The sequence below is a fragment of the Plectropomus leopardus genome, chromosome 8 (assembly GCF_026936395.1).
Source record: "Plectropomus leopardus strain MGB_pleo_1.0 chromosome 8, ASM2693639v1, whole genome shotgun sequence".
Taxonomy (NCBI): domain Eukaryota; kingdom Metazoa; phylum Chordata; class Actinopteri; order Perciformes; family Serranidae; genus Plectropomus; species Plectropomus leopardus.
Genome location: NC_142183.1, coordinates 16,116,435 through 16,135,598, shown reverse-complemented (window position 1 = coordinate 16,135,598; position 19,164 = coordinate 16,116,435). Strand labels below are relative to the sequence as shown.

At 37.6% G+C, this 19,164-nt stretch overlaps 2 protein-coding genes across 3 annotated transcripts; one reads left to right on the top strand and one right to left on the bottom strand.

Moving 5' to 3' along the window:
* Positions 1–698: 698 nt before the first annotated feature.
* On the bottom strand, positions 699–8,268 carry yif1a (Yip1 interacting factor homolog A (S. cerevisiae)). Its single transcript, XM_042493701.2, has 9 exons — positions 8,127–8,268; positions 7,665–7,716; positions 6,088–6,329; positions 5,109–5,213; positions 3,324–3,402; positions 3,178–3,235; positions 2,931–3,086; positions 2,222–2,315; positions 699–1,441 (listed from the first exon to the last, which is right to left on the bottom strand). The coding sequence occupies exons 2-9, from the start codon at positions 7,693–7,695 to the stop codon at positions 1,283–1,285; spliced, it is 924 nt and encodes a 307-aa protein (XP_042349635.1). The 5' UTR covers positions 7,696–7,716; positions 8,127–8,268; the 3' UTR covers positions 699–1,282.
* Positions 8,268–18,194, top strand: fosl1a (FOS like 1, AP-1 transcription factor subunit a). 2 transcript variants are annotated; one of them, XM_088080976.1, is made up of 5 exons: positions 8,268–8,286; positions 12,940–13,064; positions 13,568–13,825; positions 14,919–15,026; positions 16,902–18,194. In XM_088080976.1, the coding sequence occupies exons 2-5, from the start codon at positions 12,945–12,947 to the stop codon at positions 17,457–17,459; spliced, it is 1,044 nt and encodes a 347-aa protein (XP_087937102.1). In that variant the 5' UTR covers positions 8,268–8,286; positions 12,940–12,944; the 3' UTR covers positions 17,460–18,194. The 2 variants fall into 2 exon arrangements, with proteins under 2 accessions (XP_087937102.1, XP_042349557.2); XM_042493623.2 differs by lacking the exon at positions 8,268–8,286 and adding an exon at positions 12,654–12,832.
* The last annotated feature ends 970 nt before the right edge of the window (positions 18,195–19,164 follow it).

Below are 19,164 nucleotides of genomic sequence, written 5' to 3'. Positions count from 1 at the left end.
AATAATGTAAAATACCTTATTACGTACTCAGTAAACAAGTAGTAACAGTAGTGAAATAAGTGTTCAGTATTTTTTTCAGTAGCTAAGTAAAATAAATAATTCCATTTTCTGCTACGTCATTATTCTACTTATATATATATTTCAGAGGTAACTACTGTACTTTTTATCCCACTACTTCTATTTGATAACTTTAGTACATTGCATATTTACATTAATAATAATAAATGTATAAATGGATTATTATTATTAGAGGTTAAGACTTTCTTGATCCTCAAAAATAGAAGTAAAAAAAAGTTGTTTTAACAGCTTATAACACCTTACTTTATAATTACATTCAGATGACACTTGCTGTGAATATAATGAAGTGAAAATAACACACTTTCCCTATGAAATGTAATACAGTAAACAAATCCGGACAAAATGAAAATTGTCATGTAACATGCCAGTACCTTAAAATTGTTAAAAAAAATTGGACCTTAAAAGTTAATTATCAGTTTACTCCTTTACTCTAACTGCATAACTTTGCAAAATGAATCTGCCTCAGCCATAGACTGCTGACCTCTTGTACCATGTTAAGTAATTAAATAAATAAATAAATAAATACTTTTTGGTGGGAAATAAATTAGATACAAGAAGTATGTTCCCCTGCAAAACTAGACAGGTCTTTATGGAAAACAAGAGTCTCAGAAACAATTAAATTGAATACACAAAGCTAAATATTTATTTTTTTCTACAAAAAATCCAAACATTGTCATGCTTTGTCAATTATACATAAATAAAACCCAGGACTCACAAGAGAAAAAGGGGGATAATGCAGCAACATCACCATATTAGGAAAATGGTACCTGCATCGTGTGTATTGTGCGTTTGATGTGTGTGTGTGTGATGTGAGTACTGTGGGGTGTAAACACTGTAAATCATGTCCACGGACATTATATAAAAGGAATCTGGGTTATGACTAAACAAATCTCACAATCAAAGCCCTTGTCTTCAAAGTTAGGTGGCCAAAAATAAGCATTTGTCAGATTTACTGTACACTCAGGTTGGAAAACAACTTCCAGTGAAACATTTTCAGCGTCACACTTTGTGGTTAAATCAGTGAAGCCATTTCATGATGAACAAGTCCATCTGACAAGCTCAACACACGCTGCAGCTCAACACCGTCTACATATGTTTTGAGTTTTCTGACAAAAGAGCGTATAAAGGCAGGTGTACAAACACTCAACAACCACATGTTTTGGGTCCAACGCACTTGGACTTGGGGTTATTAAATGCCTCACGGTCACCTGACCAAGTGAGAGGTTAACCAGTATATAATGATGGGCTGAAACACTGCGGTGGCCACAGTGATATAAAGGCGGAATTGAGGTTTGGCACTTGATCCAGTTCCCATGGAGTCCGAGGAGAGAGAGGGAAGGATTTTCATTTTCAAAGATCGCACCTGCGAAAACAGAAATATCTTTAAACCTGCAATTCGGGTTAAAATAATATTGGTTTTTCAGTAAAATATTGAAGCATATATAAACTAATTCAGGTATACTTTGCAGGAATTTCCTTAAAAAAAAACAATGTTTAGATTCACACAGAAGTAACCCCGCTCAGTTATGACCCACTAGACACTAAACAGTTGGACTATAAAATCTAAACCTGAGGACTACTTAAATTGTTGATGCAGATATTGATATATGTTTGGTGTATTATTAGCTGTCCTCTTTTCTTTGTGCATTCTGTATATTTGTTTCTTCATTATTCAATTTTCATAACAGCTCAAAAAAGAACAACTGAAATAGAGAAAAACAGCATGTAAATATCTGACCTGCTTATTAAATATAATGAATTATAATTACATTGGCAATTAGCACCCTTTCTGAACTAAAAATGTGCTACAGTGAAGAAACACTGCTGCTATGGGTAGGAAATCTACAGTTTTATCTTACAGCTATGCATGTGCTTCTAAATAATTATACATGCATTATACTTTTGCCAGATGGTATCTGGAACAGTTTGATGAAAACTTTCTGTTCCGGTTTGTTCATACACAGGATTTGTTTAAATATTAACATAAATATCCAGTTTATAGTAATGCAACAATCTAATTTTCTGATTTGGATTGAGCAGAAATTAGTCAAAATGATAATTTTTTTGTTTTTTAGAAAAAAAACTTTCATTACTGATATATAAATATAGTTGATGACATCAATAAAGACTCAAAAATACTTACAATGAAGAACATAAGGGCACAAGAGGACCAGGCGAGGGCCACATAGTAACCATCACTGCCAAACAGTAAGCCGCACATCACTGTGAAGATCATCCTAGTGGAGAAGCATAAAAGATATTTCTAATGTTATTCAATGTGAATTTATAATGCAGTTAACATCAACTGACTTACATTTAACGATGCCTTATTTCCAAAGGTACTTTTTCACCACTGAGCTAAAACAGAATCAGTTAATCTACAATTTATTTTAGCAGTTCATTACTTTTGTTGTAATACACAAGTTAAAGCTTTGGTCTAAAATAACCTTCACACTGATCTGCTTTGTCAGTTAAAGGGACAGTACTACACCCCAAAATCAAAGAACTATTTCTCTCTACTGTATTACACCCGCCAACCGTATCACAGCTCAGAGGGATGCAAGGATTTTCTTGAGCAACTGGGTCATGATTTCTGGAAAGAGACATTGCTGTTGATTTTCTCAAATTCATATTTTGGCACTTTTCAGAACCACAAACCAACTGCCGTTAGTGCCATTATTTAGGAGAAAAGGCAGACATCTCTACGGCCGACGTCTACAACACTCTGCAACTCACACCAAATCTATCTAGACTGATAAATAACATTACAGGGAAGAGGATATTTTTTATTTTGGGGTGAACTGTCCCTTTAAATAGAATCGCACGCTTCTTAAGTACAACATGACATTTACCCAACATATTTGTATCCGCTGTAGGCGATGAGATCAAAGGTTGAGAGGTCGCTGTGTACCGTCAGCAGGTACAAACTCAGCAACATCACTAAGACCTCGATGATGATCCACACGAGGGCGGTGCTGGCACACAGTCCAAGAACCTCTGGACTGAACCTTCACATAAAGACAACACGCACTCCTTAACTTACTGGATACATATTTACTGTGAGTCATAAAGTAAATTAGATAAAGAAGAACAACTCACCGTTTTTGAATGCCGAGGGCCATTCCAGCAAGTAAAATGTAGGTTATGAAAGCCATTGCTAAAAGATAAAAAAAAAACACTCAATACACCATAGAGGCATCACAAAATGCTCTGTTATTGTGTATTTATAAAAAAAAAAAACTCACTTGGTATGTAAAGATCTGGTGCATTCACATCCTGTCTTGGAGTCAGTGGAGTGTCTCTATGGTAACGAACTTCCCAATCCTTACAACAACACAAATACAGTACAGTCTGTAGTCAATAGTGCTCTTTTTTTAATCCAAAGTGTCTACAAAATGGAAAAACTTAGCTTACATTAAACACACAAAAAAAGGTATAAAAACTAGTGAAGGTTAAAGCTCGATGACAAAAAAGGGGTTACAGCAAGTAAAAATGGAGTATATAAATAGTAAAACATAACACTTCAAGACAAATAATAACAGGGCTCCTACACGTTCCTCTTTTCAAAATCCCATACTTTTCCAGAAACAAATTTCCAGATTTCTTGGTAGAACTTTTAAATGTTTTTTCACATCTTGAGTACAATTTGCTTAATTTTATTAGGTAAATAAATTGTCTAAAAATCTACCTGTTAACATGTATGTTATATTCTGACTGTGTATGCTATTATATTGCTAAATAATTACCAGAAGGTTGTATATCGGTAATGTAGCTAACACAAGTTTATCTCTGCCCAGAGACAAAGAAAAGTAGCTGGTGCTTCCTTTACTTTATTTTCTCTTAGCATATTGATCGAGTAATATTATATTACTTACTGTTATCTAGTCTCATATTTAGTTTATATATGCTATATATTGTATTTTATATTTACTACACATTGGCTTTGCTTCTATGCTATTTTAGTCCTTGTATGTTGCACACTTTGTATCCGCACTAACTAACTAACTTCATTTTGAAACCACTGCGCAGCAATTTCCCTCTGGTCTTACTGTTTATCCCTCCATATTTTTAGTTTCTATTCATCCCCCACACAAAAATAGGCTGAAAAAAGTTAAATAATTTAATTTTGCACAGCATATGTGCACCTTGTTTATTCACTTTGTCCATGGAAACAACGATAAACGCAGTCATAGAGGTATAGTTTCCTTGGTCTGTTTCCTATTCTGATAACGACATCACTGCTTGACTCATAAAAGTTCGGATTTTTAAGGATACTGCCCCATTTACGGTCAAACTAATTTGGTTTGCGAATGTCTGGATTTGGTTCAGTTTTAAGGCACCTGAGGCAGAGCTGTTATGCAGGCCGTGACGTACCGGCTTAGAGGCGGGTCTGCGTAGGAGTGCGTGTTCAGTTGGACGCCATAGCCTACTTCTTACCGTACTTACGACATCAAGCTTGCCCCTGCATGAACTCTCTCACACGAACATTTTGGCTGCCTGCTCCGAAGGCCACAAAAAAACCACACTTTGTAAGATCAATATAGTATTATTTTCCAATACTCTTTTTTCCCAGATTTATCCCAACCTGAATATTACTAAAATCCACACTTTTCAATACTGCATAGGAACTGTTAGAACTGTGGGAAAATGCATTAAGACTCTTTAGTCTTGCTTTTAGCAAATCAGGTCTTTTAGGGAGATTTTGCTCTTTGTGTAGTTTGTACTTTATCAGGACACAGCATGTTTGCAGTGGTGACTTAGTTCACAATCTAAACAAAGTGTGTGAACCACGACTGGGCTCAGTGTGCTTTATATCCGCACTGGGAATCAGAGTATACGATGTTCACAAGGGAAGCCTGAGTAGTGATTAAGTGGTTGATTATTTTCTTTGTGTGGTTTCAGAGTGATAAGCGGGTGAAAATATGATACCAGGGGAAATTATCAAGCACTTATGCACACTATTAAATATTTTGTTTCGTCCCGTGCGTTGATGTCGGACAAAGTGTGATGGGATGAATGACTCTGATTACCTGATGTGTGTACGGGAACATGAGGATCATAAGTTTCTTCAATACATATCTGGTGTCGACGGCGAAGAAGTATTTCAGCTTGTTCACAGACATGAATCTGCTGATCTGAAAGGCAAAAGAAGAGCAAACATTAACTAAACAGACGAGTAGTGACAGTCTGCCAAAATAAATAAATATGGTTGAGTCACGGTCATTTGTAAAGAAGGCTGTGCCTGCCCTGAGGGTTTGTGCATCACTTTGACATCCAGTCTGCGTAGTTTGAATCACCTGCAAATCTAAGTTGCAAATCCAGTAGAACAACATCATTTTTTAAGTGTCACACAAAGGCCATACATTCATGTATAATGTTCTACCTTAATTTTGAGGAAAATCATAGACTATTATTATATATGAGTAAGCTCAGAAAGTGGTCTGCTTGATTGAAAACCTGCTGTCTAACAATGACACCCCTTAGACATTAAATTTTAAATTGTGAAAAGGCTCTGGGTGTGATATATATCAGGCAAAGAAGCATTGGAGAGTAGCTGAAGAGCAGAAAGTAAAACGCTGTTCCTTGAGAGTGACCAAGTCAATACAAGAACACAAACAATAAAGTTACTGAGTCACTCTTTCGGACAAAAATTAAATATAAAGGCACAAAAAATACTTTTTTTTTCCACAGCTGTAAAGCAAATTGCTGCATCTGACTGCAGATGACTGTTCCCCTATTTAGACCCATATTATTATCACATTAAGAGTTAGACTGTGTCTTGATCTATACACTTAGTCACAGAGAAACTTCAAAACCTTGTAAAAATGTTTCAGAGTGTGCTTGGTGCATATAAACCTGTATTTACAACTTCCGACTTGACTGAATCACCGTAGGCTAGGACTGCCAGTTCTCTAGTCTGGGCCAAAACCTTATTTATAGGTCACTGGGTTAACAGCTCATCTCCTCCATACAAACACGTCTTACTGTGAAAATCCTGCTTTTTCTCACCTCTTTGTTTACCATATCCTTTCCTTGGTTGGCTAACGAGGAACCGTACATCATTGCAGCGTTGGCCATTGGGTCTGCAAACAGGTTGTTCGACCCAGCCCCCCCGTGCATGTCATGTGAGGGTCCTGCCATATTGTATCCAGGAGTGTAGTATCCTTGGTTGTTCATTGGTGGCGCAGAACTGGTGTCCTCAAACAGGACAGAATCTGCAGCGGGGGGAGCTGCACGAGCTCTCGGTTTAGCTGTGGAAAAGGTGGACACAACAGAGTAAATGGAAGGCATTTGAATTTTTATATATATATGTGTATATATATATATATATATATATATATATATATATATATATAGAGAGAGAGAGAGAGAGAGAGAGAGTATATATCTATAGAGAGAGTGGCCCAGTTAATCAAAATATTATACAAATTGCAATATGGCCAAGTGCAACATCCAAACCAAAGGAGCTATTCCAGATATTCCATATGTCTCAACCACAATATCAGTCAAAATAATCATAATGTGATCTTTTTTTATACATATCATGCAGCCCACCCTAACTGTTTTTGTATATTATGTTACTTAAGACATTCCAATATATCAGTTCAGTACCTTGTTCAGAGAGAAACAGTACCCTTTGACAACCAAGACAACATGAGTAGCTTTGTCACTTTATTTGATTTCACTAAAGTTAATCCAAAATGTGGCCACATCTTTTGTTAAAATCACTACCCTAATATCAGTGCGCAAAGATTACACTCAGTTATCAGTTTATTAGGTACCCGAAACTAAATCTAATGCAGTGTAATGAAAAGTAATGCAGCTCTGTTATAAATCCTACCTAAACAAATGGTATATTTTAAAGTTTGGCTCAAATTGTTTTATGTTTGTTTGTTTGTTTGTTTGTTTCACGGACATGTTGGAGGCTGTAGACGGTGGTGTATATTAAACTATACTGCATTGGTGCTACAGTTTTGTCAACCCCGTGTATATCACTTAGGGTAGACATGATTACCAGCGTGCAGGTAAGAGTTATTTTAGTACTGGTATAATAAACTACATTACTTTCAGTTAGGTGCACCTAATTGTGGTACCCAAGAAAGTAATATTTTCCTAAAAATGTCATAACGTCTGAATATGCAATAAAATTTCCACTTTACTTGATTGAATATGATAAAGAACAACACTGTAATAATTTGACCAATAATATTTCATTTATTTTTTACCATAATACCTTTAAACATTATTGGGAATGTATTAAACAGCACACAGTGATGCAAACTTTGCCTTGGCAAAAAAATGCTGTTACTCATCAAGGGTGTAAAAAGTATCCAGCGGTCACGCCCTCTTTAAAACTACAAAGTAAGTACAAGATTTACTAAGTTTTCAGGAAATTCTCACATTATTGGGTGCTACAGTCATGACCTGGGATCTCAATGTATATCACCAGTCATGTGACAGCACTGCTTGCACTCTGGGTGTCTTCCTCCAAGAAAATAGGAAGCAGAAACTATTGACGGATATTTTGCGAAATTTTTACAAAATACTCAACAGATGGTGACACGGTGAATCATATTTCCACTTACTTGCTCGGTAACCTTGGTGTGGCAAGTCCATTGTGACGTTCACTGACGTTAGCTTAAAATAAAAACAATTACACGTTAGCTACAATTGCGCTTATTTAAGTTACATTCATTCATCCTTGGCGATGTAGCTAAATGAAGCACCGTGATGTCAAACCACAGATGACAACCGATGGCATTATATTACCTGTTAGATCAGTGAAACACCAGCTATCAACACCCTGATGCTAACACCTGCTAGCTAACCTACGTGTAAACTTATTTATGGTTATCACTGCTGCTAATGCTAGCTAACTTACCTAGCCAGGCGAGCTAAGTTAAAAACATCATATTTCCGAGTACTACTCGGTGGAGGCGCACGGGTGATAAACACATATTTAACAGCAGCGGGGTAAACGCTTACAGAGCTTGTTTTGGGGATAATGTTACAACAATGAAGTAAATATCGAGCACAGGAGCACTTACCTCCTCAGCTAACGCTGTTAGCTAGCTACGTGGCTGCAGACTGTCGGGCTGATCCCACCCATCCGCTGCGGTTGGCTGACTTCAGTGTGCCTGCGTGGCAGAAAGCATGTAAGCTCAAACCAGGAAAGTACACAGTTGTACCAACACACACAGCGAAGAGGTAACGTTACTGCAAACACTGTATTTCCATCAGTGCGCAGCTGTTTGTGAGGATAGCAGGGTAGGTTGTTTTTTAGCTTTAGGGAGCCATGATGAACTTAAATCACCTCTGAGCAGGAAACTGTATCACTGTCGCAAAAAGACACGTTTTCACGAGTTATATCCGAAAAAGATCTCCCAGAACATTGTTATATTCATTACACGTCAATGCATGAAGTCAAGATACATTTTAAAAGGTAACAATTGAGAAATTGGCAAGTTTATTTACCAAAGTAGTCTCTTAAGTCCAGTGTTAATGTTAGATTTTAAAACTCATCCTTTGATGTTTGAAAGCAAAAGGTTGAAGACTAAATACTGAAATAAACAAAAAAAAAAAAAAGCCTTGATTGGCACTCTGGTCATGCATGCTGGTTAATTAGTGCAAATGCTTTATTTTAAGCAACATTTTAAATGACAAGCGATTTTGATGAAGTATCACTATTTTAAGCTTATATCTTCTTTTGTTTTTTTTGATCAAAGTGTTCATGTCCATTGGACATTTGGAAATCAAACAATAATTTCTGTTTTACAGTTTCTGGCTATAAGTAATGGTGCAATTTTGGTGATTTTTCTTTAAAAGGCATGTTTTCTTTAAAAACTGGCAGTAAAATAATACAAAATACAGCCGTTTGGAGTTGTATGCCCCTCCCCTAAGCCAAAATTTAAAAAATATAAGTTCCTCCCCAGTGTTTAAAAAACTGATATGCCTCTTCCTTTTTGCACCACCCCAACCCCTCTCATAAATAATAAACAATCCCTTAAACGACACAGTATTTTAGGCAAACGTTGTACTTATTTGTATTGTTTACTCTGTTCAATTCATCCCATGTGGTTATAGTAACTATGCCTACATACTTTTAAGATTTGATGACTTCATAAAACTTAATGTAAACTACAAAACAGCAAACTGTATAATGCGGTTGAAATTAGCTCCATCTGGACCAGCTGCAATGCTGCTGCTTTCACTTTTGTTACTTGGGAAGGGTTGCTTAAATAGTTATACTTACTATATTGATATAGCCTGTTTAAACAAGGGCTGGACAACACATCAATATATTATATCAATACGGTGACGTGACACTAGATATCGTATTAGATTTTGGATATCATAACATCTAAGTGTTGTCTTTTCATGTTTTTAAAGGTTACAGCATCGTAAAATGGTGTAACTTTCTGAACGTACTGGAATATTCTAGCTTTTTCCTTTACCTAATTAATCTAATTCATTAGAAAATAAATCCACAGTAGCAATGATTATTTATCAAAACCTTTATTCTATTATTATTTTATTCTATTAAAAGCAGCAACAGTTAATGGTGCAATATTGTTGCAATATCTATATTGAGATATTAGATTTTCTCCATATCGCCTATCCCTGCATATATGTTTTTTTTTTTTTTTAGGATTTTTACTTTTACCACCTCAACTGTAATGGACAGTGCTTCAGAATCAGTACTTTTACTTCTATTACCTGTACATTTTACTGCTAATGCATCCTTAGTTTAAGAAGTAAAATTCTAAGCTAAAAAGAAATTATATATATTTTATTATTTTACATTATATTTTCCACACCATTTGCAGTATTTGAATGATTGTAATTTCATATTCGCGAAATTCTGTGTATCTGAGGTCTTCATTACTTGATATAATTACTTGTAAGACTTGACCTACATACAGCATGTGAAAATGATCTCAACAAACCATGATCTGAACAATCAGAACTGTCTTTATACCTTTTGTTCAAAACTGCACTGACACTGCAATCTCAAGATTATCTTAAGCACGAATTGACAAGGCATGAATCGCAACACCCACTCAACCAATTAATTCAAGTGTGTGGCATGAGGATGCTGTTTAACTCTGTGAAGCACGTGTATGTGGGAGGATGTGTGGGTGGGTGGGTGTGGAAGAGTTTTTTAGGGTGAGTAAATGGTAATGGAATCTAAACTGCCTTTACCCCATCCAGAAAATAGTTAACTTTTGTAGAGAAAGGAGAAACAGTAAACAACAACTTACTCACATCCTCTCGTGTGAATTTACATAAACTGAAAAACAAAACTTTTATTTGTTCAATAAATTGGGCGTGTCTGATGAGCAGGCGTTTCATAATCAAATTAGACATGAAAGAATTAGCTCAGGCATAAGTGACAACACAATTAAAGGGAAAAGATACTTGACATGTTGGGACATGTCACAATTAGAGGCAGAGCCAGTGTGGCATCATTACATTCCTGAAGCTTTAGTCATCTGAGCTCACCTTTACCCCATATTCCCTTCATATGATACTGTCAGTCACATTAGAGGAAAAAAATGCTGCACATTTGGTCTCATTATCTCAGGGTGTAATGTTGAAATCTGAAATATGAGACTCGGCAGTGAAATTGGCCGATGAGCCAACAGGTGGCTTTAAATGTCATGCTCCTGGCAGGTTTTTTTCATTGTCTCTATTCTCATTCATAAGTTACGAAGAAACCGAAGCCCACAGTTTAATGTCCTAATTTCTATATAGATACGGATAATTAATTTGCATTACATTTTCAGTCTTTTCTCCCAAAATTAGACTTTTTTGTAACAGAAACTGTCTTTTCAATTAACTTCTGTGATTCTTTTTTAAAAAATTGACAATGCACTCCCAGGAGAAGAATTTAGGAGTAATATGAGACACTAGTGCAACAGTCAGCAGCTAGCAGAAATCAGCCTTTGCCGGGAACTCTGTCCTTTGGGACTGCAAGGTCAGCAGCTGTTGTGACAGACTAAGCTCACTGAATCTACAGCATGCAGTTTTTGAATCTTTACTAGGTGCTATATTGTGCTTGCGAGTAAAAAACAGTCGTTGGAACGGATGGTGATATAATTGAGCAGCTCTGTGCAGATGCACTGACTCATCTCCACAGGCATGCGTGCACATTGATGTGGTTTGTGAAGTGAGAGTAACTGCCAAAAACCTCAAGACAATCAGGCACATGCACCCAGCGTTACCCACACTGTAATCTATTTCACCACCAATCCTGTAGCATATATGCAACCTTCAGATTTCTTCATATTTAAGATTAGTTTAGAGTAGTTGCAGTAATAGTAGCAGCAGTGGTAGTGGTATTAGAGAAGCATTTTTTTTGTCTTCCTGCTGTTATTCTCATTGTAAGAGTATTATATTATCAGACCTGACAGCTATATGTTTAAAAAGAAATGGCTGTGTAAAAGTATTTGTACATTTAAAGCCCACAAGTTTAATTTAAAGTGTTATTATGAAGGAATTATACTTTTAATTTGTTTATTTATTGCTAAATTCAAATGTTTCATCAAATACAGGGCATATTTAAATAATAGTAAACTACAATTTAACCCTTTGCAACCTGGATCACATCACTTTTCTTGAGCTGCTCTCAGACACCTTTCACAAGTATTTAAACCTTCGAACCATGAGCAAATTGGTGTGATTTATTTCAGGAATATGGCAGAAAAAGCAGTGAGCAACTTGGCAAGAAATGCCCTGCAAATGGCAAGGAATTAACAGGTTTAGAAAGTAGTTTTTAAAAACACTGGGGAAAGGGCGCCGGGTAGCTCAGTTGGTAGAGCAGGTGCCCTTAATTCAGAGACTATATGTCCTTAGTGTAGCGGCTTTGGGTTCGAGTCTGACTGGCAGCCCTTTGCGGCATGTCATCCCCACTCAGATCAGTTCATTTCAATTCAAGGAGGCTTTATTGGCATGACCGTAATCAAAAGGTGTTGCCAAAACACATTTTAGCATTTTTTTTTTTTTAGCAGGGACCCTATAGAGCAAGAACAGTTATGTCAGCAGCACACTATGTCACTCTGTCTCATTCCCATTTCCTGTTTTCTCACTAGTTGTCCTATCAAATAAAAGCCATACCCCCCCCCCACACACACATATATATATATATATATATACTACTTTTAAGGAATTTTTCTTGTACTTTTTACTAGTTTCTAATTTTAGTAATTTTCTCTTGAGTCTTGAGATGTCAAGCCAATTTGCTGAGGTTTCAAAAGGATTAAGGATTTTTTTTTTTTTTAATTTTGCCCAAGTAGGTATTTACTTTAAATATGTCACCTTAGCGTAAATAAACTTTCTAAGTGAAAGCACTTCCACTGTAGTAGGAAACTAGTAGTGGCGTTTCAACCACTGCCTCAGTGGTGGTTTCTGCCTGAGGATTCCCGAGCTCAACTCTCAGGAGGAAATTCTCACCATATATGGTCAATGACGTCACCACGCACGTGGTTCGATTCGTGAGAGGTTCCAGACGACGACACTATTTCCCGTAACTTCGGAGGGGCGTGGTGAACCTATAGTGCCGCTTTAAGAGTTTACAACCTCACAATCATTCCCAGACTTTGGCTTCTAGGTGTGTGACTAAGGACGAGGGGATGTACTGAAAGTCGTTTTCGGAAGTTTTAAGGCGATTTGAAAAAAAAGTGAGGCGATATTTTCTTCCTTGTTCCCCCTTGGAGACATACCCGGTTGGACTCTACCGACTTACCGCAATAAGGTGGGCTTACCCAGAGTTTGAATTGACATACGAGAATCAAAGTACTTGCGTTAGACCGGAGGGCTTATAGCACCAGCTGGATTCAATTTTATTTTCATTTAAAACAGAGAGGATGTATCGAAACTTTGGAAGTCAAGGAAGTCAAGGGAGAGGCAACCAGGAGTACACAGGCAGCGTCTCTGGGTCAAACTCTCTGGGAAACACCAGCACTTCCACCACACAGCAGGAGCAGGTAGGTGTGCTTCAGTTAAAGTATGCCACAGGTTATCTCAGACAGCTAGGGATCAAATCGGTAAAAACTAAGTGTAAACTTAGCTGTAAATGTAAAAAAAAGTTTTGAATTTCCAGCTACAATAAAGTAATAAATATGTAATACTGTAAATGCCATCATATAGAATTGTGTTTTATCTGTTAAAGTTATACTGTATCTGTATGTAATAAGTTAATACATGTTCACGATCATAATCATGATCATCATTTGTGTTTTACTGTTTTGCATTTAGAGTAGTAGTAAATACTGTAAATGTCTTATCATATGTAATTTTGTATTTACAACTTATTATGCCATAGGTGTATGTAATAAATTAAACTCAATATACATTAACACTCATAATATTCTTCTTCATCACTTATGTTTTACTTTTTTGCATTTAGGCTTGATCAATAGTTGGATTCTGTTACAGTGCTATTGCTAACTTTAACCACACATTTTCTTTTCAATGTTTTTTCCCCCAGAAGTTTACAATGGCTGGCAGTAGTCAGTTCGTACCAAGCCTCAATGCCATCACAACCAACCAGGACCTCCAGTGGCTGGTCCAGCCCTCCCTCATGCACCCACCAGGCCCCTCACGGTCTCCAATACCTCCTTACCCAGGCCTCTCAGGGGCACGGCCGCTGGGTCCGCCACCCTCCCATCCCCATCTCCTCAGACCAGGGGTCATAAGAGCAGCTGCAAACCCTTCTGGGTCAACAAGGCGCAGGAACGATGAACATGTAAGAAAGAAGACATTAAATAACTGAAACTTTACGAACATATATATGATATCAACACTGCTAATTGTGAATTCATTGCATTTCTGCTGTTTGAAAAGCAAGATGTCAACCTGAGAGAATGTAAAAGGATCTCTCTCGGGAGTCATATTTTCCCCAGAGGGGATGCAGATTTTGAGGTGTGGACAGTAGCTCGATCATTTTGGCGCAACTAATGTGTAATATCCTGTAATACCCTGTGTGTCATATCCTTCAGACTTACACATTACATGAATCCATTTAAAAGTTGCATAAGGATCAGATTAGGTTATGTAGAGGCGTTATTTTATCTGTTGTTTAAGTATGTTTAAAAAAAGGAGATTTGGCAAACACACACTATTTATGTCCTTTGATGGTGTTTACTTTGAGTCGATGTTGACTCAGTGAAATTATCACCAGTGACACACTGTTCTCAAAGATTTACTTTTTGTCAGCAGCGCAATGTCAAAAGTAGATATCACACAAAGATGTTAAATTGACACAGTTCAGTTTAACCCTTAAGAGCTGTTATCATGTTTGCCAGCACCACAGTGACGGTTTCAGGTTTCATCAGGCACATGTTGGCACACATCCCCGTCACAGTTTTGTTCTTGGAGTTGTTATTTCATAGTACAGGAAGTCGACTGTCATGTGACTCACAGGGGCAAGTCATGTTGAGTGACTCACACCTGAGTCATCGCTGGGGTCTGAGAGTGACTCATCGCCACCAGAAAGGGCGGGAAATATTGGATCAACGGCAATTATTCAGTAGGGCACTGGATTAAGTCGGAGTGAGGGTGTTACAAAGGCACAAAAGGCTCAGACATTTCAAATCATTCAGCCGCCATGACTGTGATGACTCAGTGCACGCACATGGTGGTAGTGTTTCTCCTGTGTCTGGTAGGCGATGGTGCACTCCCAACACGTCTCCCTTTATGTTTCATGTGTAGAGTTTTTAGCTCAAAGCAATGTTTCACAATCCAACTTTGACATTTAGCGAGGTCAAGAGTGTGAGTCACTGTGATGTTAACCTATTTTATGTGTATTATAACCTTTATTCTTCTCTTTCTCATCAAAGTTATCCCAGGAAGAGCTGGAGAGACGAAGAATAAGAAGGGAGCGGAACAAACTGGCAGCAGCAAAATGCCGCAATCGCCGCCGGGAGCTGACAGACACACTGCAAAACGTGAGTGAAGATTGTACAAATGTCATGTTAAAGTTGTAGTTACTAATTTATATTAAAAAAAACCCAACTATTGTCATATTTTCTCAATCACTATATTTACACAGCATTAAATGAGACAGATACTCTGTGAAAGAAAATCATACTCCTTTTCCTACTCCACTGTAGTGTAGCTCTTCTGATGGCCTTGCTGCGTAAAACAACCAGTCAGAACTGAGGAGTCACGAACGCAGCTGTCAATCATGTCCTTCACTGCTCATGAACTGTGGTCAAACTGTCAAACGTAGCAGCACTGATCAAATATGAATCAAGATTCTGCTACTGCATTGCCCATTTCTCACCTTAAATGTTTCAGAAACATATCACTGCTGTCAAGCGCAAACCTCCTATCTCCAAAATTGCTATTTTTCAGGAATTAGAAAAAACGCTTTGTTTTTAAATAGATCCAATGGCAATAGGTTTAGTCACAAGCTTTTTAAATACATTTAATTGGTTGAGAAATGGTAAAACCCACTGACAGACGTAAAAGGGATCAATATAATTAATTTATGGGGGAAAAATATTGTGAAATAGCGAGAGGTTTGCACCCGACAATGACAATATTTAAGTTTACTGTTTAGCTGTAAATTTAGAAAGTGGCGTGTCTTGGTATGTCGGTTGACTACTTCTGACATGATGGTGGCATTACAAACTTTCTAATTTTTCAGCTCGTCAGTACACTAAAATATGTTTTTGAAAACATTTGAGGCTAGAAATATTCAATGTAGTAACAGAATCTTGATTCATATTTGATCCGCGCTGCCTCGTTTAACAGTCGTACAGCAGCTCAAAAGCAGTTTTTGAGATGATTGACGGCTGTGTTACAGATTTAGCTGCTCTGATTGTTTTCAACATATTCTCATTCTAACTTGTATATCCTGCTGCTATTTGTTATTTTGGATATCGTTCTGGAACGCCATGTTAATTTATGCTCATTACATTCATTGTGCCTTTTCAAAATACACTTCAGTTTTCACAGGAAATGTGTTTCTGCTCGTTAGATGCATATGGTCTTTTTCAGAATAAACTTTCATCTTCGGTAAAATGCCTTGAATTTACATAAATCCTTGTGCAAGAAAAGCACATGGTTAAGTTTGGATAAAAACATCACATTTGGGCTCAACATTCATACGAGAAGCAAAAAGCGGGCTCCCAGGTGAAAGTCCAGAGTTTGTTGGACCCATCCACCTCCCCTCCCTCCTTCTCTATAAGGACTTTCCAACTCAGCATTGCAACTAGCAGTACTTCAAACAGAAGCTGTCTGGCGGTGTTATAAAGTAATGCTGTGTATCGTACTGCTGCAGAAGGTGTCTTTTTGTGAAGATGTCTGACACCAAAATCACTGACCAAGCGACAGAATTTCACAAATTGGGAATGAGAGCGTGCTGCTGTTATCAGTGTGCCATGGTAGATTCATGCAAATGTCATTAGAGGGAAAAGGAGAGAGAGGAGGCGGGACATTTTTTTTTTCACATATTATCTGTCTCATGTATATTTTTCAGAATATAGTGACAGTTTCAGTAAATATTACATGAAGTAATTTTAATAAAAGTTGCCGGAGGTAGAGCGGGTACCCCATGTGCAGAGGCTGTGTCCTTGTCGCAGCAGCCGCAGGTTTGACTCCAGGCTCGGCCCTTTGCTGTATGTCATCCCCTCTCTCAACCCGTCATACACTTGAGCTGTCCTATCCATATAAAGGCCCAAAGCAAAAAATTCATCTTAAAACAAATAAATAAAAAATTACCAGCTGTAACTTTAATACTTGAAATGCAAAGTTGATGGTTTCAGTGAGACATGGGACAATTTACATTTTTGTCTGTGTTTCTCTGCTTGGTGTAGGAGACTGATGCTCTGGAGGATGAAAAGTCCCGTCTACAGAAGGAAATAGCTGAACTACAAAAGGAGAAAGACAAGCTTGAACTGGTCCTGGAGGCTCATCGTCCCATTTGTAAAATAGAGGACTCAGATTCAGATTCTGACCCGAATACATCAATGTCCTCTTTGGGAGGCATCAAACTGGAGCCACAGGACTTCAGCAACCCCAGACCCTCGACCAGTGTGCCTGCTAAGACGGAGAAGCCCAAACCAAAGATAACCCTCCCCACTAAGCGTGTGACGTCCGCCGCCTCTGCTGTCACCACTGAATCAGAGTCTCTCCACACCCCGGTTCTCACATCTACTCCCTCTCTCATACCCTTCACAGCTGGTATGGTTTTCACCTACCCCCCTGCTCCGCTAGACACCAGCGCCTCCATCACCTCCAGTGCTACATCACATCAGGGAAACATCCCCCAGTCTCAAAACCCACAGCCCTGCGGGATCGCTCACCGCCGCAGCAGCAGCAGTGGAGACCAGTCTGATCACTCACTGCACTCCCCGACCATCCTCACCCTGTGATTGACGGCACAGTCACCCCGGCAAAACACTAATGTTCGTTTCATCATATGTGACAAAACAGATCTCTGGGAAACACGAGAAAAATGGAAATGATTGTGATAACCATTTCAAAATGACCTGCATGCATGTGCTTTATTTCTTCTCTTTAGAGAGTTGAGTCTTTACTTAGATATTATGCAAATTAGTGGCACTATCAGGATTTGAATGTTACGCTCTTTATAGTATTGATATAAAGTCTTTATATTTCTAATTATCAGATAGAATAAGTATATTTGAGGTTTATTCTGAAAGAATTGCATGCAGAATGATATAATTACATAAGCTTTTTAGAAACAACTGTGATAACGCCACCTAACAACATATGAATAGCTATAATTCAGTATAATGTTGACTTTAATGACTTTATACATTGTTACATTGTGTTAAGTAACACTTTCTAAACTTCCTCACCTAGGGAAATAGAGTACCTATGAATAAATGGTCCTTATTTTTATATGAATCTTTGAAAGAATTCTAATATTGTCTATACAAATGATTGACCACTAAGGCTGGGCCATAGGAGTTAATACAGATGATATAATCACATATTTATTTTTGAAAATGTAATATATTTTTGGTAATGTGGTTATTGTCTGAGACAACTGAACTGTTTTGGTGGGCAGTGCCTTACTTTTATCTTTTGTCAAAGCTGTACGACTTCACAGACAATAAAGAGAAAAGATTCATAACTGCAAAGTTGTGTCACTGTAATGTTGTTTTAAATAAAAACAAAATAACCGGAGGATATGATTATACTTAAATGCACATTAAAAATAACATATTCATCAGGCTCAGTTGAGAATGAATCAGTAAAAGGTCTAGTGCTGGCATGTCCGAAGTCCCTGTGTCTGCTTCTGACCCTCGAATCAATTTAAAATGGCCCTTGGCTTTAAGTTCAAAATATACTTTATGTGGCCCACAACACAATATTGTTTAATCTAGCAAGATCACTTTGCATTTTCTTCCCTACACCTCACAAAGGCAGGAGTATCATACAGTATGTGCATCAAGTAAAAACTTTGCAGGCGTAATTGATAAGTATTCATAAACGGTAAGGAAGCAAATGGGACAGTTACCTAACAGCAGACGTTTCTTGCTCGGTAGCACATGCAGCCACAGCAAAGAGGTTTAGGATCGACAGTGAGGACCACTGGTCTCAGGAGCGGTGCTGAATACTATTTCACTGAACAATGAAACAGTTGCATTGGTTACATTTGTATGGCATTTTAAAATATTTTTTAAATAATCCATTTGATGCGAGAAGCAGCCTACCCCAGCTATTTTTCACATAATTTAATCTGGTCCCCATTCAACAAAGTTTGCACACCCCTTGTTTAGTGTGTGGGAGTTAGTGGCACCTAGCTGTGAAGCTGCAGAACTGAGACTTCTCCTGTGTGCAATAAGCCTGTAGAAGAACTACAGTGGCCTGTTTAAAAACACAAACAGCCCCATCTAGAGCCAACCTGTGTCCGAACTCACATAAAATACCAAATATGTGTACTATGATTACACATACTTTTGTGTAAAGAAACAGTAGTATGTATCTTTTTAGATGCATTGAGCTGAATAACATCACTTTCTGAGAGGTGGTAATGGTAACCCATGCCAATGTAGACTCTATAGGTAATTTTAAAATAATTTTAAAACTATATAACACCTTGAAATC